The following is a 22,013-nucleotide window of genomic DNA, read 5'->3' as shown; positions in this document are numbered from 1 at the left end:
TATTTAGAAACAAGTGCCACATGTACAAGTTTTGTCACGGTGATCCTGGGGAAGAAGTTATGATGTGTCAAGGTATAGGGAGGGCCCTTGCTGTTCAAAGATGAAGCAATCTTCACATTCTTTGGATTCCACATCCGTGTCGTGCCAACATTTAAGCAAAAGTATGATTTGGAATTGAGTCATTGGTTCACACACAAGAATCCTCTCCTTTTTGAAGATACACAAAATCAGTCATTCAACGATGTATTTGTATATTAGTAGGAGGGACCGGCATAAAGGCTTTCTTTATAAATCTGCTAAAACTGTCTTGAAAATCTTCTCTATGTGTGTGACCTCATAAGTTTGCAAGCTTACAGTGAAACTCGTGGGACACCCCTTCTTCCAGTCTCTACAATATTATAAGTGGCAAAGTTAAGTACTTACTAAGCTGCAATGTCATTCATTTCAGCTTTATCACTGGCTCTTTATCTTCTCATGTGGAAGAAGACTTGACTTCTAGAAGGAGGACCTCCTCCTAAAGCAGGCGGGCTTGCTTTTAAGTTACCTGAGAATATCCTTCAGTTTCTCCAACTCCACTTCGGTCTAATAGTTTAGAAACAGATGCTTTCAGTTCATGAGAGCTTTCTACAATGAATTCTGACCTGTGGAATTCCACCATATAGGACTTTTTGTAAGGATTACATTTTACATTTAGATGGGGCTACTTGGACATGCTGAGATAAAAATGGTTGCCTAGGAATAAGCTAGTTTAAATCAAATTACTGTATTATTTGTTCTCAAAGGCAAATATAACTGGAACACATTATTAGCATTTAGTAGGACCTTAAATGCATAATATGTACTTGTTGGAAGCATAAAGCTAGTGTAGATAGATAATGAGCAATAATAATGAAACAATAACATGACTATGAACAATTTATTTTGTATATTGTACTATAGATCAAAGCAGTTTCACATATATATATATATATATATATATACTAATGACTAACTTATATTGTAAATATTGGTGTGCTCTTTATATCCAAGATGTTGGCTTCATTTCAAACTATAGCTTCCGTGAATTTAAAAAATACATGCATATATATACATATATATGTATGCATATATATATATATATATATATATATAATTTTGTAAAGTAACAACCTGAAATTTTAGCGTGTTGAATTGTCCAAACCAGTGATTTCTGGAAACTAAGTGGTGCCTTACTTCTAATAGTTTTGAAACGGGCAATTTTGAAATAGGTAAATTTACTCTACAGTAACCTTAAGGAACTCAAATTTTTCATCTGGTCCTGAAAGTGCCACCCATTATCCTGAAATCTGAGCCTTCAGACTTGATCTTATCCTTGAGCCTTTTCACTTACACAAGCTTCATTTCCTGCTTTCAGTAGTTACATGTAAAACCCAAAGTAGTCTCTGTGAATCTTACCGAGGAATTTTTTTTTTTTTTTTTGGTTTTTCGAGACAGGGTTTCTCTGTGGCTTTGGAGCCTGTCCTGGAACTAGCTCTGTAGACCAGGCTGGTCTCAAACTCACAGAGATCCGCCTGCCTCTGCCTCCCGAGTGCTGGGATCAAAGGCGTGCGCCACCATCGCCCACCCTTTTATGAAAGTCATTCGATGTCCTTATAACCAGTCACCTTAGCACTTCCAAAATCTTCTCATCAAGGAAAATTCACTGTTAAAACTTTTGTAATAAAAGCTCAGCCAAACAACAACAAGGGTTTTTCTTTTATTGTAATATTGGAATTGTCTTCCTTCCACATTAAAACATTCCAGCTGCCCTTTGTGAAGTTCTGAAAACAGTGATTGACATTATTAAACCAGAGACTAAAACTCTTGGTACGGACTGACCCATGGGGACACATTACTACAATTCTGTTTAAAATAAAATAATAAAAGGGGCGTCTCCTAGGGGGCAGAAGTTGGCCTCATTTTCAAAATTCATTTGATTTGTCAACGTCACCCAGAGGGGTTCTTTGAAGTGGTTGGAATTGGCTATCAGAACCAAGCTCTCTCAAGTGTCTTGCCTTTGGGGTTTGTCTACCCGGGTTTCCCAGTCCTTGGTTGAACATTAAAGTTTTCACAGGGCTATAATGATGATTATAACTTTAGTAATCTGTTCCAGTAGGGGATGAAGCCATTTCTAAAAGTCTCTTCACGTCCTTTATGTAGTTTCTTTCTCTCAATGCTTCTACACACACCACACAAATACACATGCACACACATATAAGACATTCACGTGCTCTTGCCTACTTTTCTTAATGTAGATCTCTTGAGTTAGTCTCTGTAAGACTGACACCATCTCCCTCATGCACAATGCATCCTGATCATCACTCTATCTTTTTCACTCTGAAAAGTTTACTTCATTCCAGAGATGCAGAAATGATTTGTCATATGTAAATAAATAAACATAGTCCAGGCCATGAGTGTCCTAAAGGACAGAAACCAGATGATCATATCATAAAAGGTAGAAAAAATTTTGACAAAACACAGGTCACTTCTTTTTTATTATTATTATTATTAAAAAAAATTTCCACTTCCTCCCAGCCTCCCATTTCCCTCCCCCTCCTCCCACTCTTTATAGACACTGGTGCTGATGATACAGAATCTTTGAAATTATCACTAAAAGTAACATCAGTTATTCTTGCACTCACTAGGGTTATTTTAACATCCTATTGTAAACCATGCACTCTGTCAGTTTAAAAAGAAAAGAAAATAAGCAAGAACACAGAAGACTAATGAAACAATGTTGTCTTCTGTCACTCTGGTATACCTTATCAAGCATACCTTCTCAGGCAAGTCCCCAGAAGCACAGTTTGGGAACTGCTATACCTTATTGCAATTCCTGTCACTACAGGCTTCACCACACACACAAACACACACACACACACACACACACACACACACACACACACACACACACACACTACACTTGACATTAGGAAGTCCTATGATGTGTTTCACCCCTACTGGAAAAGCATGAAATGAAACTCAGTTCCTTTATCCCACCCCTAATTGGTTTTGTCTTGCTGATCTCTCTACCTAACCCAGCTCTTTGTTCTGTTTTTCTATTTTCCCCTAAATGCAACTTACTTTAAGCATGTTAACTTGATTTGCATCCCGACCATTCAGGGGTGATAGACAATATCCACCTTCTCTTTTAAATGTCTGCTTAGGATGTACATCCAGACTGCACGCCCTTTTTATTTTATTTTTTAGAGAAACAAAACCAAAATGCAACTTTCAAAAATAATTTGAACTTGTTTTCAATTTTGGCTGTCACAAAAAGGGGAATCAATTATCCAAATCTAAAACAAGCAAATAAAAACCAGCAAAAAACACCATGAGTACGATGCTGTGTCCCCTGACTGCTCTGTCTGTACATTCTCAATGTGTGCATCTGGTTGTTCATTTCTTTAAAAAAAAAAAAAAAGTCTTTTTTTGTTATTTTCCCCCTTCTTGTTTGAAAATTAAATGTTTTGTATTATATCTCTATATATATCAATGTATTTCTTTTTAATTGCTAGATCTTATCTTTAGACTTGATTTTATCTAAAATAATGAGAAAAAGTTGTAAATTGTTTTCTGCAGTTTTTTTCGCACACCCTTTCTTTAACTTGGAACAACTTCAGCCGCAGAACCCACATCCACATCTCTCAGATAAGCCAGTCTCATGGGCAGTAGTACAGATTATGGGTGGCTTGTGGAAAGTGGATGATGTCATTTGGAACACGCCATCTCTGTGTAGAGGAGTTGTTAGCAGCCCAGGACATTACCTCTCACCGTCTCGGTGTGTCTCTCAATGCCCTGCTATAGATGGGGCTGTGTGGCTGCCGGTGAAGTTGTTCAACTGGAATGCATAACACAAGTCTCCTTAATTTTGCTTTTAATCTTTTGATCTTATTAGTAATATTACTTCATGTACTTTGTCTATTTTGAGTAGGAGCAAAAAAAAGTTTAAGTGTTTTTATGATTTGAAAAAAATCTTACGATGAAACTGTAATGATCTTGGAGTAATTGCATGTTGAAGAAGTTGCAGCTTAGGGTGTGTGAGATTGTCAGTGTTAGAGTTCTGTTCTTGATTTCCATAGATGGGCATGTGTAGGCTCATTTGTTTTTGTATATTGCCCATCCCTTCCTTACAGCCAGAAGCTCTAATGCAGCTAGATCACTCCGTGCCGCCCTTACATGGACATGGCGACTCACTTACACATTTACTCCTATCATCGTCATCTCCTGTGTAGTACACTCGTAGATGCGACCCTCCCCCTTTCCGCATCCTCCCTTCCCATGCCCCCCCTTTCTTTAGCATTGTTACAATTTATGTGATGTCATCCATTCCCCCAAATTAAGGAAAAATCTAAAATTTGTCAAAAAGACAATAAGAAGCTAAATATATATTCGAAAACTCACAACGAAGAAATTCATTCAAAACCCTATAGATGCATAGATTTTTTTAAGAGGCAAATTATAAAAACAGTTTTTTTCACTTTCAATCATAGCGATCAGAGTTATTTTAAATTTAACATTGATGCCCTCCTAAATCCCCAACGTAAAAATTTTTGAAGTGCAGATTTTTTTTTCTTTTCATGTTCTGTGGTGTGAATGTATGTGTTGTTGCCTCCCTGTATCACTCTCTGTTGTAAATTATTATATTTGAAAAATTAGACATTTTGCTCAAAAGTTTTTAAGGAATGACAACAACAACAACAAAAAAGCAAGTCACAAGAATGTGGCAATTCTGTTTGTCCAAGAGCATTCTTACACAACTTTCTTTTGTAAATTTTTCTTTCATGCCAAAAAACATGCGGGCAATTTGTTGATGTAAGTTGACTATAAATTAATACGGTATGCTTTTCTGTTGTAATTTCAATTATTTTGCTTATGTTGAAATATTCTCTCCCTCTTTCCCTCTTTCTCCTTTTCTCTTTCTCTCTTAGCCGAAACAGCTTCTATTGTTTTATTTTCCTTTGCTTTGTGTTCTTGTATTGAATGCTTTGGTATTATTTGCTATCCTTCTGCTTGACTTGTTTTGGCTTGATTTTATTTTGTACTATATTATTTTGAGAACGATATCAAGTATTTTATTTTACTTGTGCTTTTTTGCTTAATTTTCACTGTTCTGATTTGTGCTGAATTGCATTCAATAATCAATAGGAATTCTACTTTCAGTTAAGAAGATAGATGCCTAGTCATTATCAAACTCAAGAAACCTAGTCTTTGCTTGAACTTAGTTTTAACTGCTAACTTTAAAGTCTTTGCAGGACTGGTTATTCTAAAGTGGGGTATTAAAATTGGCTACAGCACATGGGAGGTCTGTACATCAGATCAAAAAAAAATTAATTTGAGTTAGTCCCAAATATTACTAGTGGTAATTTTATCCTAAATTTAATTCCTTAGACAATATTCAGGGAAATCAGCCCTTTATCTAATTTTCTTTCAGCGAAGGGGAAATAAGGTACTCTCAAGTGACTATGGTAGAGTGATTCTCCAGGATTACGCTATCATCTTCACCACAGGCTACAAAATCAATTTTACTCAGAATAAAGACATCAAGAATCCCAGGTGTTTACAGTGTTGCGCTATGATATTGATGCCTTCTAAAGTATACAACCAACTCCTGGCAAAAGCACACTACATCACGTATACACAGAGAAAAGGCACAAGCATTCCCCTTCCTTTCTTCCCTTCCCTCCTCCCCTCTCTTTTCCTGTCCTCTCCTTTGTCTCTTTTCTTCCCCTCCTCCCCATCCTGAAGGATTTAAACAGGTAAGCTTCCTAGGGAGCTTATGATTGTTTCAAGAACACTCAGGATGGTTTTCATATTTCAGCTTTTATTTAGAAAGGATCTGGGTAAGTACCACCATTGTGTAACTATGGATTGAGAAAATGCCTCAACCTTGAGGTTGTTGGACTCGGTGCAACAACTGCACGCCAGAATCACAGGGCTTGAGAGAAGCACCATGAAACCTCTGTAATGAACAAGTGATTTGTTTTAACTTTAGTTCCAGGTATCAATGTTATCTGAAATTATTATAAGAAATATCAAACCGGGTGGAGAATAAGACATGTTTTTAGCCTGGCAACTTTTGTGAATGGGCTCAGGCTCCCTTCACCTCTGTTCAAATGATTTTGTACTGGTTTATAAACCAGATTCCCAAAGGGGTGTTAATATACCTAATTGTATTAAAAAGCTCTTATGTTTTCTGAAGAAGCCATCCATTTTATTATAGGCTAATCATTTATTTTCAAATACGAGATCTTTGAACTTGTATTTGAATGATGAATCTTTCCACAATTTCTACATTTATCTCTAGAGCCCTGTGTAGTTATGTCTCTGAATATGAAGCCACTGCACTAAAACTGACAGATAAGCTCATCAATGATTGGAATATTAATAAAACTAGTAAAAAGCCATTCTGAGTAGCAGAAGTCACTATAGTAAATATTCAATGTGTGGTGGCTTGTAATAGGCTCTGATATTATTTCCATTTTCCTTGGAGTGGAAAAAAAACTTACTCAAGTCATGTGGCTTATAAGTGTAATTCCAGTATAAGTGTAATTCCAGTATTAGAAAGAGTCTAGGCAGACTGACTTCAAAACAAAAGCTCTTAAGTAATAAGCAAATGAAAACTTCATCTTGCATTCTCTAGTTTACTACACATAATTATATCAAGCAGCTGTACATATGTAAAAGTAACAAAAAAGAAGAAAGATTTGGTAACCTTTCAGAATTAAAATATTTCCAGATGAACCATTTGCGATGTTTTTAGGGGCTGGTTTACTTAAAGAATTACATCATGTTAGATATAAAGTTAGATATAAATTATCTCCAGTGAGACATTTGCATTTTATTATTTTTTTTCCCACCAATTACTGGCTATGTTTTGCCAGGTACTTTTTTTTTTCTGTAGGTCATCAATATAGAGCCATTTAATGGTTAAAAGCTTCAGCATCTCTGCGTGTGGAAGGACTCACTCCTATGACTCCAGATATGTAAACAAGTGTCTTTATGGAGCCAGTGAACTAGAATAATGCAAATCAGAGACAAAGAAAAGAATCCAAATGGACATAACAGAACTCCCTTAATTGGAGCACAGAGTCCTCTCTAGGGTTCCCTGCTTAGAATCATTGTTTTTGTATTTCTCTGACCTCTCAGAGACAGCTGTCTCCAGAGAGGCAAAGGCTGAAGCCATGTTGAAACTTGATGCTGTTATTTTATTTTTATTATTTTTTGGTGACCCACTACATGCACCATCACCGACAACATCCTCACAGTTCAGAAGAGCTCTACTGAATTTTTAATACACTGTCTTTTGCAATGGCAGACAGACCCTTTGCTAGATATCAGCCCTAGAGGCATGAATTATATATCTATAAATACACTCATAGAGCAAAAAAGCAGGGCAGCCTTCAGGGCTAAAATAGGCCTTTTATATCCCTAGTGAGCTCTCTAGTTTAAGGAAAAGCACAGTCTTGTCAAAAAAAAAAAAGTGTATGTTCCTGATTTTAAGATGCTAACATTGAAGAAAACAGATAGTTCTTATTCTCAACCAAAGGAAACTTCCAGAAACAGCAGAGAAAATTACGATTTTAATATATTCCAGGTTTCATGTCCCTCCGTCTGTTAGTTTTAGACTCCTTGATTGTATGAACACTTTCCTAAGCTTAGACACCGGTTTATAATTATAGAGTCTTTGTGACAGAATGGCTTGTTGTTAGCTATTGCGTCCCTCCTAACCCTATCACCTTGGATCAGTTGGCATGGAGGTTTGGTTCCAATCACCTCTCTGACACCAACATCTGTGTGTGTTAATGTCCCTGGGAGACAGGCTTCTGCGCATACTTGTAAGCAATTATTTTGATTGGGTTAGTTGAGATAGAAAGACTTGTCTCCAGTGGGTATCATCATTCCCTGGGGCAGGAGCGTGGACTGTGTAAAAAGAAGAAAGTAAACTGAACACGAGCATCCATTTTTACTGATTACGGATGCAATGTGACCAGTGCCCTGAAGCTCCTACCTGTTGTGGGGTCAGCCTTGTGAACCAGATGCTTTTTGCCTGCTGCCATGTGGCTAGCACGTGCCTCCATGGATGATGGGCTGCAACCTTGAACTCTGAGCTGAAACAAATCTCTCCTCTAAACTGCTCCTGTGGGAGTATTTTATCACAGCAACAGGGAAGGAAACAAAAACAACCCCTTACACAAAACAGCATGGTCAGTCAGGTCTGTTAGTTTGTGGTTAATTTTCTGGCTGCTTGGAAGGCAGAGGCTCTTTTGCTTGAGCCCAGAAGTTTGAGAGCAGCTTAGGAAACATATGTAGACCCTATCTTCAAAACAAAACAAGAGGCATAATTTGCAACAAATCTGTATATCGCTTTCTTGTTCTTTAAATCTTATCTGGATTAGTCCTAATAGCAAATACAATGTATATTCTGTAGAAATGATTGTGATACTATTTATTCTGTCCACGTTCAGTGCAGACAGTTTTGGGGAAAGGGTGCATTTCCTATCTGCAGTCATTCGAATCCTTGACTGGGGAGTTCATAAATACAGAGAGCTAACTATATACTGTATTTACTTTAATTCCTAAAGACAACATTTCATATAAAAATTGATTGCAGAGCTAGGGAGTTGGGCCAGGGCTCACAGTTTTTGCGGAGCCAACTTCAGATACCAACAAGCTGGAAAAGGTCCTGTGTGTGCCTCTAACCTCAGCACTGTGGGGAGCTGAGACAGGATGGTCCCTGGGGCTTGCTGGTTGCCATCCTAGTAGAGGACCAATGAGCTCCAGTTTCAGGAATAGGATCTACCTCAGAGAAATCGGGCAGACAGTTGTAGAAGACATTGTACATACACTTCCATATACATGAATATGCTATACATATAATCACACATGCATACTCACATACAATAGATAAAAAGGGTAATTAAGTAAGTAATGGAATATTTAAACTCAATTATATACCCAACTTGTGTATACTCCAGGTAGTTCTCATGTCCACAGTTACCTGAAAGTTTTTTTTTTTCCTGTTCTAATTCCCACTTGTAATAATGGGCCTCCCATGCAAGCAGCTTGATTTCAAACTCCAGGCAGTCTTCCAATTCCTGGCAAGGCCAAGTGAGAAGATTGAAAAAGCTTCTATGATTTGAAGCGAGTAGAAATCAGAATAGTTTGGCTTCAGATTTTCCTGGCAGAGAGCATCCTTTCTAATGTCTTATCACCTCAATCAGGGTTAGTAACACAAGCATTGCAAAAAAGGAAATTTGGGTAATTTTGAAAGATTTTCGCATTTTACTTGGGATACAATACCCATCATTTTGTTGTAAAAACTAATCGCTCTCACTTCACTTTGGAACTCAGCAGCCTATTAGAGACGCTCCATTAGCAAGCCATAGATCCCTCTGTCCGTACCATTGGGAAAAGGTGAATTTTGACTTTGTTTTGAAATCAGCAGTGCTTGCTGGGCTGTTGGATGAGAAGAGAATAGCAAAGGAGAATAGATTGATTCAACTGGAAGGTGAACGGGTTTTGTAAATTTTAAACAACACCGTGAAGCTTTAGCAAGGGTTGAAGAGAAAACAAACAAGTCAAATTTAAGTCATCAGGTCGGTACTACAGGTGGTTCTGTCAATGGACAAATGAATGCCCTCTGGGAAGGATGAAGATGGAGACCTTGATTCCCAGAAAGGCAGGCGTTTGCATTTATGATTTAAGTGAATTGCTTCCCAACAAGTCAGATGTTCTTCATCCTCAATCCAATTTCCTTCCTTGCTTAAGAGGTATATTTTTGATGTAACCTCAAGGAACAAACAACTCTGATTTTATGTTGGTAACGAAGCTACACATTGAACCTTTGTTCTAGTTAACCCAGATTACACGGAACCGAAGTCTAGCCATAGGGCAGCAGGTAGGAGCACTTGGTGCACAAGTCTGACTCCAGAACCCACAGAGCTGGTGTCTTACATTGTCATCTGTGCACTGCTACAAGTGGAGATTGGACAGGGGAGTCACCTGGAAGCTTGAGGACCTGCTAGCATAGAGTACACACAGCAGCCAACAACAACAAACAAAACAAAACAAAAACAAATTCTGCCTCAAAAATGCAGAAATCCACAACCGTTTCTAAAACACACAGGCTTTGGCATATTTGTGCCCACATTCACACACACACACACACACACACATGCACGCAGGTGCGCGCGTGCACGCAGACACACACACACACACACACAGGAAGAGAGGAAAAAAACATCTGGAAAGTAAAGTTGCCCTTCTTTCCTTCGGCTGTGAGCCTCCATTTAAACACTGCCCCCTTCCCAGAGATCACCTTGAATGTAGCACACATTCCCCTCTCCCCACCACTAGGAATATAAGAAAAATAGTTTGTGCAGGATTAGATTTTAGGGCTATCTTTCCTTTAGGGAATTGTGTTCCAAATCCCATTTATAAAAACTAGCTAAAGTGTGTAAATTATGTATTAACTAAGTCACAAGGAATATGAATTATATATGTTCACAATGTTAAAAAGAAAAAAAAATAGGCATACTGGTCTAGCAAAGGAAACCTGGGGCTCTGAAAACCTCGCAAAGATCATTTTGCTCCATCAGTTCAAACTCTGCGCGTTAGAATAGAAACTCGAGTTGAGACCCCAGACCGCAGACATCTTGAAGCTCTTGGGAAGATGCTTGTTTTACTTCTTTCCCTTGAAAAAATAACACTATCTGTTTAGGTGAGAAATAGTCATGCCACTTTTTGTTGTCCTTCCCCTTCTGTATGATTCTCAGAACTCACACGAGCATCTCCCTGACCTGTCTCTTTCTGGGTAACACAATTATTGGCTAGGGAGGAAGGCAGTCAAAGGTTTTTACTGTGTTTGCTGCCAGGCCTTCTTTTTAACATACCTGGGTGGCACAGATATAGTGTTTCTGAAACCTGGCTGGTGTTTAAAGATTCGTGGTGAGGGATGCTGAGTGGAAGAGTTCTAGGAATGGATCTTGGTAAACTGTCAACTTGAAGGTTTGACTCTCTGAAACGTCCCTGGACTGTGCAGTATTAAACCTGCTGCAAATCCCAGGCTGGCTTTGTCACTGATGGAGGAGGGTACTTCAACAAAGGACATATTTGTTAGCAGCTGCTCAAACACTAGCCATCCTCTCTCAGGAAAGTAACTACGAAGCAGTAGAGAAATGGTACATGCGTGTTGGTTGATACATCCATAAATAAAGCTCACTGTGTATGTATATACAACCATACATGAAGTCTTGGTAGTAGGTCTAAGAACGTGATTAACTAAGAGTCATCTTACCAGCAGATTCTGGAACCAGCCTGTTTGAATTTTGTCACTATAAATCACTTGAGAGTATCTTTAAAAATCTAAGACACTTATTTCCACGGTTCCAAATTTTGGGTGTGCAGAGGCGTATAATCGGTTCTGTGTCAGCCTGGAAGAACAAGGCGATAGTCAGGAGTACCAGTTATGGAGAGTCAGGTCACCTCATAGCCATTTCAGAGGCATGGGCTCTGCCCTGCCCTCATTAGAGTGACGATGAACTGTGTTTATCCTGTACTAATTATGTCTTTTTTTCTTTTTAATCCCAGGAGGTGAATTAGTTATTCCTCTTCTTGTAGAAGACCCTTTAGCTACCCCTCCTATTGCTACACGTGTACCCTCCATTACACTCCCCCCTACCTTCCGCCCCCTCCTCACCATTATTGAGACCACCAAAGATTCCCTGTCCATGACCTCTGAGGCGGGGTTACCTTGCTTGTCGGACCAAGGCAGCGATGGTTGTGATGATGATGGCTTGGTGATATCTGGGTATGGCTCAGGGGAAACCTTTGACTCTAACCTGCCCCCTACTGATGATGAAGATTTTTACACCACCTTCTCCTTGGTAACAGATAAGAGTCTTTCCACTTCAATCTTCGAAGGTGGCTACAAAGCACATGCGCCCAAGTGGGAATCCAAGGACTTTAGACCTAACAAAGTCTCGGAAACTAGTAGAACTACAACCACATCTTTGTCCCCTGAGCTGATCCGCTTCACAGCGTCCTCCTCGTCTGGGATGGTGCCCAAATTGCCAGCTGGCAAAATGAATAACCGTGATCTCAAACCCCAGCCTGATATAGTCTTGCTTCCGTTGCCCACTGCCTATGAGCTAGACAGCACCAAACTGAAGAACCCACTAATCACTTCCCCCATGTTCCGTAATGTGCCCACAGCAAACCCCACGGAGCCAGGAATCAGACGGGTTCCGGGGGCCTCAGAGGTGATCCGGGAGTCCAGCAGTACAACAGGGATGGTCGTCGGCATTGTGGCTGCTGCCGCCCTCTGCATCTTGATCCTCCTGTACGCCATGTACAAGTACAGGAACAGGGACGAGGGGTCCTATCAAGTGGACGAGACGAGGAACTACATCAGCAACTCGGCCCAGAGCAACGGCACGCTCATGAAGGAGAAGCAAGCCAGCTCCAAGAGCGGCCATAAGAAACAGAAAAACAAAGACAAGGAGTATTATGTGTAAACATAACGCCTATTCGTATGTGAATTTAAAACAGATTCATATACACACACCTGAGTACTTTGACAATGAGACTTAACATGTCGGATGTGTTCTGTGAGACGGGGTACACCACGACTATGGTGGGGAAAACCATTTTTAAAAGGACACATACGATGGTGTATCTCTCTGTAAAGTTCAGCCATGCTGCGAGATTGCAGCCATGGCGCTCGGAGACAGAAAGTTCTCTCTGCCCTGCTGTATCATAAAGCACATGCTTAGCGCCCTGGAGCAAGCCCATGACTCCATGCGACTTTGGATGCTTCCTTCTCTCCAGGACCTTTTGACAGGGGTAGAAGACAATATGACTTACTTGTTTCATAACTGCAAGTGAGTCTGTGATGATGTTTGTGAATCTTGACTGTAACAATGTTGGGTTATTTTTTGTTTGTTTGTTTAATTATGTAAAAAAAAATAAGAAAAAAATGAGAAAAGAAAAATGCTTTAAAAAAATCAAAAAGAAAATAATACAAAAAACCCAGAAATAACCTTTATCAGATTCTGGCCAATGTGAGTGTAACTTTTCAAGATCTGAGGGGAAAATGGCCTTTGGGTTTTCACTTATTTTTTTGACAATGACTGCACATATGAAGAGAAAAAAATACTCAGAAAACAAAATGTATGAGACTCTTGCCATATGAACTCAAAAGGTACCATGGCATTCACTCCACGTAGCAGGTTGTAGTATCTCTAGAATCTGTTGTTTGTTTCCTAATGCTTTGATGAACCTATGGGGTGGATGATGATCTATTTGAAAAGTGGGTCCCCAAGATCTAATTTCAATGTTTGCCACTCAAACCTCGAACAGACGGGTTTGGGGCCGGTTTTATCAGAGCTATTGGTTTCACTTAACAATACTGTCCCTGTCCATCGACCCAAATTGTGTGAAAGGGGAGAGAGAAGCCCCACAAATGGAAGCAGAGCCTTTCCAAGGGAAGGGCAGGGGGTGGACTGGATCCGTGAGTGGTCAAAATGCATGCAGATAAAGAAAAGACAATACTAAGGTCTGTTTCAACAGACTGCAGGGGAGTTCCCAACTTGTAACACAACCACAAATGCTCACAAGGAGCCATGTCATGGCCAGGTGTGAAAGTCAGTCTTTCCCCACCCCCAATGTGATAATGGTTTCCATAGCGGTTTGATTTTGTAGCCTGATGTGAATAAATCTCTTTCCATCTCCTTCATGTCGCCCTTCACCCATCTTTTCTAAAAACAGATAAATAAATGAATAAAGCTGCTGTGACACACAAAAGGAATTTAATAGTATAATATATATAAATAAATATATATACAGATATATTTATCATGGTATGTTTGATGGGATGACTGACACAGAAATCTGTTCAAGTCTTGAAGTGGAATGAGAATGTTATTTTAAAAGAAAAAAATAACAAAACAACAAAAAAGCGAACCTTAAAATGTGAAGAAAGTGTGAGTTTTCGTTTTGTCACAGTTAACTGTGTCAAAGAGAATTTAAACAACAACAACAAAAACTTCTCAGATTTTGTTTACATATTTTACTACATTTTTGCTGGTATAATTCCTTAGTCACGTATGTACATACCGCTTTAAGAACTGTTATTTCCTTTCTCTCTGTTTGTTTGTTTTGTATCCCATTCTGTCTCCTTTTTATAAAGAGGAAACAATGTACAGCGTAACAATAAACTGGTTTTGTGGCCATAGCCATTCAAACAGCAAGAAGATAAAACAAGACACATATTCGCATAAAGGTGAAGTGTGTCCTCTGGAGGGGCAGACATAAATACGATTTCTTTTGTACAGATGAAAACCAATCAGCCGTCTAGATTTAGAAATCTACTCTTGCTGGTCTTTGTAAGTTGCATGAATATTTGACTTTGAAAAAAAAATCTTAAAGACATGGGGCAGAAGGCACAGTCTAAAACAATGGTAGCCTTTACTGATGTGTATGGAAAGAGATGTTCCTCCTTATCTGAGATTTCAATGTGTTAAGAGTTCTCATTTTTGTTGTAATTAAAAAGACAGAATTATAAAAGGGTATCAAAGCACGATTATAGATCAATGGCCCAGCCTATATGAAGTTGATTTTAGATCAATGGCCCAGCCTATATGAAGTTGATTATATCTCGGTGTTTGTGATGGATTGCTGTTCTTGGAGTCTTGAGGTCTTGTGAACTGATCTCCTGCTTTCTTTCTTTACATTTTTTTTAAAAGTCTGAGTAAAAACTCATCTGTTTATTCCTTTTCGTGTAAGTTTCTATTTGGACAATTTTACGGGAACTTGTGCATTCTGTATGTGAGCTTTCATTGTTTTCCTCGCAGACCCTCAAGGAATTTCTTTCATGATGTTGTGATGTTCCTGCTTTTTCTTTTTCCTTTTCACGTTTATTTCCCATTTGCTTTTTCGTTCAAGGATATGCTTAGCAATAAAATGTTCTTCCCAAAACCCCTGTGTTATGATGCAATTTTATTTTCTTAAACTTGGTAAAAGATCTTGCACACAGCTAAATAAGCCTTCTTTTATTAAGAATTAAGGAAGCTAGAACCACATACATGTTCTAGAGACTGTTCTGACACTTACTAATTACGGAATGACCCAAGAGGTATATTTATGAGATGGATTATCTTCACTCTACCTGAAGACTTTGTGTTTAGATTGCTATAATGGAAAAGGAGGTGGAAAAGTCATGTTCCAGAAGGTAAGATGTCAGAAGCACTGTTTTCTGAAAAAAGATTCCTGGATGCTATATTTTCAAAAATGTTTGCTATCTTTAAGTGTTTTCCATAAGTCACGAAACTTTGGAGGTTGTTCAGGAATTGTATTCAGACATAACATTGTAAAGAAAGCTTTAAATATCTTTCTTCCTACGCTGCCCACCATAGTGAAAAACAACTAAACAAAACAAACAAACAAAAAAACAAAACAAAAGCAAAAAGCTCACCAAATTCTATAGTGAAAGTTGAATGATTTTTTTAATTTTTAGAGTTTCATCCTACAGTTTCCCTCTATCAGGTCTTCATTTACTCAATATGGTTGTACTTTTCTCACATCTCTGGAACTCTAGACACACACTTTACTTTGACAACTGGGTAGTCAATGCTGTACCCTGTTTTTCACCATGACCCCCCCCCAATTTTTATTTAGCTAAATCACTAACCTCAATGAAGTTTTAAAATGATGGTATCATTATGAGCTTTCAGCTTTCATTAGTAGGATAGTTATACTGTTGACTATCTTGGGGATGGAATGAAAACAGGCTTGGCAGTACTAAATTATATGAAGTTCTTTTTTATATAGTTATTATCTCAGATAATTGACTTCATAAAGAAATGACTCATCAGTGTCCATGATGTGCCAGGTGCTCTGCTGCTTTCATCTATGTGTTCTTAATCGACTTTAAAGATGAAGGAACAAAACCACAAATAGCTTAAGAAAAACTTGGCTGATATTTTTCCAGCCATGTTGATAGTCACATTGCAGTAGCCTGGAAGCCCATGACCAACACATGGGATCTAAGTTTAAGTGGAGTTGGTTGGTGTCCTAGATGGATTACTGCATACACGTGAATGAAATTCACAGATGTGCTGAGATTTCTCATCTGTAAAAATAAATAAATAAAAGCATTAAAACTCAATGACTTAATTATGCAATGTACAATTTTTAGGTTTTTAAAACATCCACCTAAACTAACAAAGATCTTTACCTTTGTTTTATATAGAGAGGACTCTTCATATTAGCCTCTTCCATGTTAATATTTGATTATTAATTTATTCTCTGTGTGATAATTTTCTTCTCTCCTTGGGTATTCTATACCACAACTGATAAACAATAAAACAATTAATTTAGTAATTATTAAATGGTACAGCTAAGTCAGTTCAAGGTACTAGGTATAATCGAGAAGTGTATTCCCAAATAACAAACATATCACTGACATTTAGTAACATAAGACTGTCTGCCACATTTTAAACAAATGTCTAGAAGTCTGGTTTAATAAAGTCAGTATATTTTGAGGAAGATGTTGTTAGAGTTAACAATTTTATGGATAAATATTGCAGTGAAGTTTTCAGACAGTAGGTTTCCCACATAGAGACAATAAAGACTGAAATGCTGCTTGTTTGCAAACCACTGGTCAAAGCACATTCAGAGAAACCATTTCTTAATTTCTTTTAATGATGAAGTCGACATGGCACTGTCCTTTTTACTGAATTGAAATTTGAAACTATGTTTGGCAATAGCAAGGCTTAGTTCCAATTCTGGCCCTCAATACAGGGCCTACTCTCTGTCAACTGTGGCACCTTGAGTATTCTTGGAAACTACAAATATACCACATACCCCTTAGCTCTGTTGTAGAACTAAATGACCTAATATGGATATGAGCCCTCAGTACAATTCCTAGTCCATAGCCCTGAAATCATATCTACTTATAAAAAACAATCATTTATTATCACAGAAAAAAAAAAGATTCCAAAATTTCTTCTGAGAGTCTAGGAAAGAAGCTTATTGGAGGTTGGCAGAGCAATCATTTTATTCGATCATATAAACTCACTCACTGCCCTCTTATTTCACTACAATTGATTATATATATATATATATATGTGTGTGTGTGTGTGTGTGTGTGTGTGTGTGTTTGTGTGTGTGTGTATACATACATATACATATACAATATACTGACTCTTTGATCCCTTTTTGAGTCTTTCATCAAGTCTGTAATAGTTCCCTGAACCCCACTTTATCCAGCTTTTTAGGTGCACATTCTTAGCACAGCATACATGGTAATGCATTCTCTGATGCAAAGGGCCTTCTATTCCTCAAAATTTATAATTTAACCATTGCTTTAAATCAGTGGTTCTCAACCTTACTAATGCTGTGACCACTTAATACAACTCTTCATATTGTGATGAATTCCAACCAAAAGGTTATTTTCATTGCTACTTCATAACTGTAATTTTGCTGCTGTTATGAATCAGAATGTAATGTCCTGTGAACTCTCTAAACCTTACTACACACTATACATCATAGACCATTTTTGACATTCATTCTTTTGATAATTCAGCATTTTTCAACATGATGAACAATCAATCCATTATGGCCTGTTATTACTTTGCTTCAATGAAGAAAGAAAATATAAATAGAACTTTAACTCCTTTGTTTCTCATATAGACTTACATTTTTACCCAGAGTTTGAACTTTCTCCAAAAATATCCAAAATCTGTAATTTATCCAGCAAAACCAAACGATTTCACTGAGATTGGGTTGATAAGTCATTTATTTATTCATTTTTTCCTAAATAATTAGTGCAACTGAAATAAGGGATGCTAAAGAGATTAATAGTAATAATGTTCAAAAAGCACAAACGAAGTCCTTTGTGTGTTCAGAAGACTTTACCTACAGGAATGGTGAACTAGAAAGACTTGGAACAATTAAAAAGGGCTATAGGATTTTAGTCAAAACTAAAACACTAATGAAAGCTTAAATTTATAATTTCAATGGCATGAGGACTATAAAAAGCACATCAGCAAAACATATGACTAATAAGAATTTAGAATCTTGTCAATGGAAGAGAAAAGAGGAATGGCAGACTGCCATGGGAAGTTCTGGTCAAGGGCCAGTATGTCCCTGAGTATAGAGGACATAATCATGTTTGAACAAGGGCCTAATAGATCTGTCCTCAGGAAGCCTGCAGGGTGAGTGGAGGAGCCAGCAATCCAGATCAGGGGCTATTTTGAAGAAAAGAGGCAAGAAGAGGACTTCTGTCACAGACATAAAAAAGACAGCAAGCAGAAACTGCCTTATTTTTGAGATAACAGTGGTGAGGAAGATGTCAGAAGTAAGTATCAATGTTTTAAAAAAAGGAGGTGGAAAGCCACCTAGAAGCACGATGAGGGGTCTGTTGACGGTCCTGAGAAGAGAGTTTATGAAACTACTTTTGTTTCTTTTCTTTATACACATATATAATTCCTATATATACATATATAATATACATATATTATTCATAATATGAGTAATGAAACTACGTATGTATAAATATTTAGATAGGGTTTTTGTTTTTTTTCACACTATATAGCCCTGGCTAGACGGAAACTGATAATGTAGACAAACCTAGCCTCAATCGCACAGAAACCTGCCTGCCTTTGCTTCCCATGTTCTAGGGTGGAAGGCATATGCCATGATATCTAGCCTGGAGTAACTTTTAAGCATCACTAATGTGTCAGCTGGTACCAACCAACGGGAATACCGAATCTTTGTATCTTAGCTACGTTTTCCTTTCCTTTAGAAAAATTGATGACACTTTCATGATTTTATATACAAATAAAAAAAAGGATGAGAGAGGTTTCTCAGTGGCTGAGAGCTTGCACTCCTCTTGCAGAATAGACCAGATTCAATTCCCAGAACTCATGGCAAGTGTCTCACAACCCCCTGTTACTCCAGCTCAGGGATCTGATGCTTCTGGCTTATGCAGGTACATGTGTACACACACACACACACACACACACACACACCCACACACACACACACTTGAAAATTTAAATATAAAAATAATAAATAAATGAACATAAAAGAAAATAAGCACAAGGAACTTAAACAACTTCTCTGAGCTCACATAGTCAAAAGCAAGGTAGTAATAAGAAGTCCAATCTTGTAGTTCTTAATTTAGAACCTCTCCAATTACATACTGCTTTCTCTAGAGTATCCATTTCCTATTTTAAGAGGAATATTTGAAAGGAAACATCAGGGATAGGATGCTGTATTTATTCATTCATTTGCTCAAGCTCTTATGACAAAATAACGTACTCTGGGTGGCTTAAACAACAGAAATTTCTCATAGCCTTAAAGATGGAAATCTCACCTAAAGGTCTAAAAGATTCAGTTTTCTTATTTGTAGATAGCCATCCCTTTAATGTGTGTACCCATGGCCTTTGTTGTCGCCATGAGCAATGAGAAAGAGAGAGAGGCAGAGACAGACAGACATCTTCCTCTCCTTACAAAGCCATTAATATTATTGGATAGTTTTTATGGGAGGTTCTATGTCAATATAGACATTTCTGGAGTTAGGATTTGAGTATATGATCTCATCACGGGGCATTGTTCAGTATGTAGAAGATACATTTCAAAGGATCAAGAGAGTGGCATATAGAAGCAACTCTAAAGTTAAAGCAATAGCATGGGCTAGATGAAAGAGCAAGTAAAACAAGAGGCTGGACCACAGAGTAGGGTAAATCATATGAGTAGGAGCTAGGGCAACAGAACAATATTGGGGAATGTGTAAGAGTCAGAGCATACAAGAGACAAAGCTGTCAAAGGAAGTCAAAGTCAGATCTTGGAGGGGTATAACATGAACAATGTGAGGCTCAAGAAGTCCTGAAATGTTCTTAGTGCTTAGGCAAGTGAGTTCTAGAATCAGTATGCCATGGCTTGCATTATGATGCTACACCTCTAGAAAATGAGCTCACTAAGGGCTAAAAGTTTCAAGCCTGTAATTACATTATGCCTATCTTGTAGGTGTATTTGGAAAGACTGAATTAAATAATCCATGTAAATGCTTAGCATATGCCTGGTACATAAGAAATCTTAATAAATATTGAATATTACCACAATATGCTATTGTTACTGACTCATGAAGAACTAAAAACAATGGATACAGTCATGTCAACCAGCACCAAAGACTTCAAAAAAAAAACACATAGAAGTAGGGCTGGAGAGATGGCACAGAATTTAAGAGCACTAGGTATCTTTCCAGAGGACCTGTGTTTGATTCCCAGTACCTACTACTTGACAGCTCACTACTATCTGTGACTCCAGTTCCCAGGGATCTGATGCATTCTTCTAGCCTCCATGGGCACTGCACACATGATTCACAAGAGACATATTGAGACAAAACACTCATCCATACTCAATAAAAATAAAGGAAAAAAGCCTAAATACAGTAGATATGCAATCATTTTGAATACTTCTTTGAATCCTCCGTTTGTCAAGAAAACATGCCTTTCAATCATGTCTCACTAGCCAAATTTTCAGTGTTACTAATAATCTGTTTCTAGGTTCTCTTCTGGCTAAGCCCAAGAATGCTACCTATCCTAATCTTCAACCCTTCGGATGGGGTCCCAGTTCTGGGCTCTCAGTTTTCCTAGGGCAACAGGTCAGCTAAAAACAGAAAAAGCAAGATGCCTTCAGGCAACTCTGTCCCTAAGGTATTATTTTTTACTTTGCATTTAATTTAATATACAGTTGTGGCCATTTTCAGATGTGCTCCAAATGAAGGGAAGAGTACAAGGCCCTCTTTACCCACCATTTATTTTTAAGATTTGTTTCTATTTTAATAATCTCATTTTCTCTGAAGTCTACCTTCCCATGGAAAACTATCATTCAATACTGCTTATTTAAAAAAGAAAGAAGAAAGAAAGAAAGAAAGAAAGAAAGAAAGAAAGAAAGGAAAGTAACAACACAAGGGAGCATGTGCAGAATAGTTATCCCTGGGTCTCTGAACCTTAGCCTTCTTCACTGTGCTTCCAACTTTATAAACTTTCATTATTTCTAATGGACAGTTACAAACATGATTCTATTTCTTTATCCAATGACAACATAAAAGAGCAGATTAACTGAAAACTGAACTCTTGGTCATTTAATGAGATTGCCTGGAAACTGAAAGGGCTACTTGGCTGGTTGGTATTTCAATTTAAGTGCGTTCAATCACCTTTTGAAATGAATAAAACATCCATTAAGATTATAGATAGCTGCTCTGCCTTTTGTAAGTTGTGAACTTGTGTGTTAGAATCTTCTTCAAGGAAATTGGTAAGGAGGAATAATACTAATGCACACATATATAAATAAACAAGGATTTATTTTAACCATAGAAATATGAGCACCAATCTACTCCAATTTTACTGCAGGTAAATCTAATGTATTTGTATTAAATATTACTAATCTGACTTTACATCAATTTAACTGGAGAAAGAGCCATTAAGAACATGTTTATAGTTTGTTTGTTTGTTTATGTTCTACTCTCCATTGACAATGGTCATTTTCTTTTCTTGAATCTCATTCCCCTCCTATTTTTGAGCTATAATTTTCCTGAGTGTTATGAGAAAGAATCGAAGACAGAAAAGGTTTTATGTTGACTCTTTGATAGCATGTTCCTCTTTATCACAGAAAAGGTACGTAGTAAGAAAAGGCACAGGTTAAGTCATCAGCAAATATTTGTTACTTGGTTTCATGGAACAGAATAAAATGGAAAATAGTTGGTTTCCTTTTCATTTCCTACTCTGTTTCTAGCTCTTTGGTTCACCTTTTATCTCAATTTGAATTTTTGGAGACCCAGCAAAGCACATCCAAACACTCTTTTTTTTTTTCCCCTGTAGCTTTGGAGCTTCTTCTGGAACTAGCTTTTGTAGACCAGGCTAGCCCCGAACTCACAGAGACCCACCTACCTCTGCCTCCCGAGTGCAGGGACTAAAGGCGTGCGCCAC

The 22,013-nt window shown here is 37.8% G+C and overlaps 1 protein-coding gene across 34 annotated transcripts in view; it reads left to right on the top strand.

Annotated features, from left to right (window-relative positions):
• The window catches only part of Nrxn3 (neurexin 3), a 1,564,636-nt gene extending 1,549,648 nt beyond the window's left edge, over window positions 1-14,988 (top strand). For 14 of the 34 annotated variants that reach the window (XM_041658546.1, XM_041658545.1, XM_041658543.1 and 11 more), the window contains one exon: window positions 11,608-14,988. In XM_041658546.1, coding sequence (XP_041514480.1) covers window positions 11,608-12,533 — 926 coding nt within the window. In that variant the 3' untranslated portion in view covers window positions 12,534-14,988. Of the gene's footprint in view, window positions 1-4,151; window positions 4,831-11,607 lie in introns of all 34 variants that reach the window. The other 20 variants (XM_041658568.1, XM_041658567.1, XM_041658566.1 and 17 more) reach the window with 3 other exon arrangements.
• The last annotated feature ends 7,025 nt before the right edge of the window (window positions 14,989-22,013 follow it).

Source organism: Microtus oregoni, unplaced genomic scaffold, assembly GCF_018167655.1.
Source record: "Microtus oregoni isolate MIOR12 unplaced genomic scaffold, Mior012 000009F_ref0000495, whole genome shotgun sequence".
Lineage (NCBI taxonomy): Eukaryota > Metazoa > Chordata > Mammalia > Rodentia > Cricetidae > Microtus > Microtus oregoni.
Note: the sequence above shows the minus strand (reverse complement) of the source record. Positions and strands in the feature narration are given on the sequence as shown.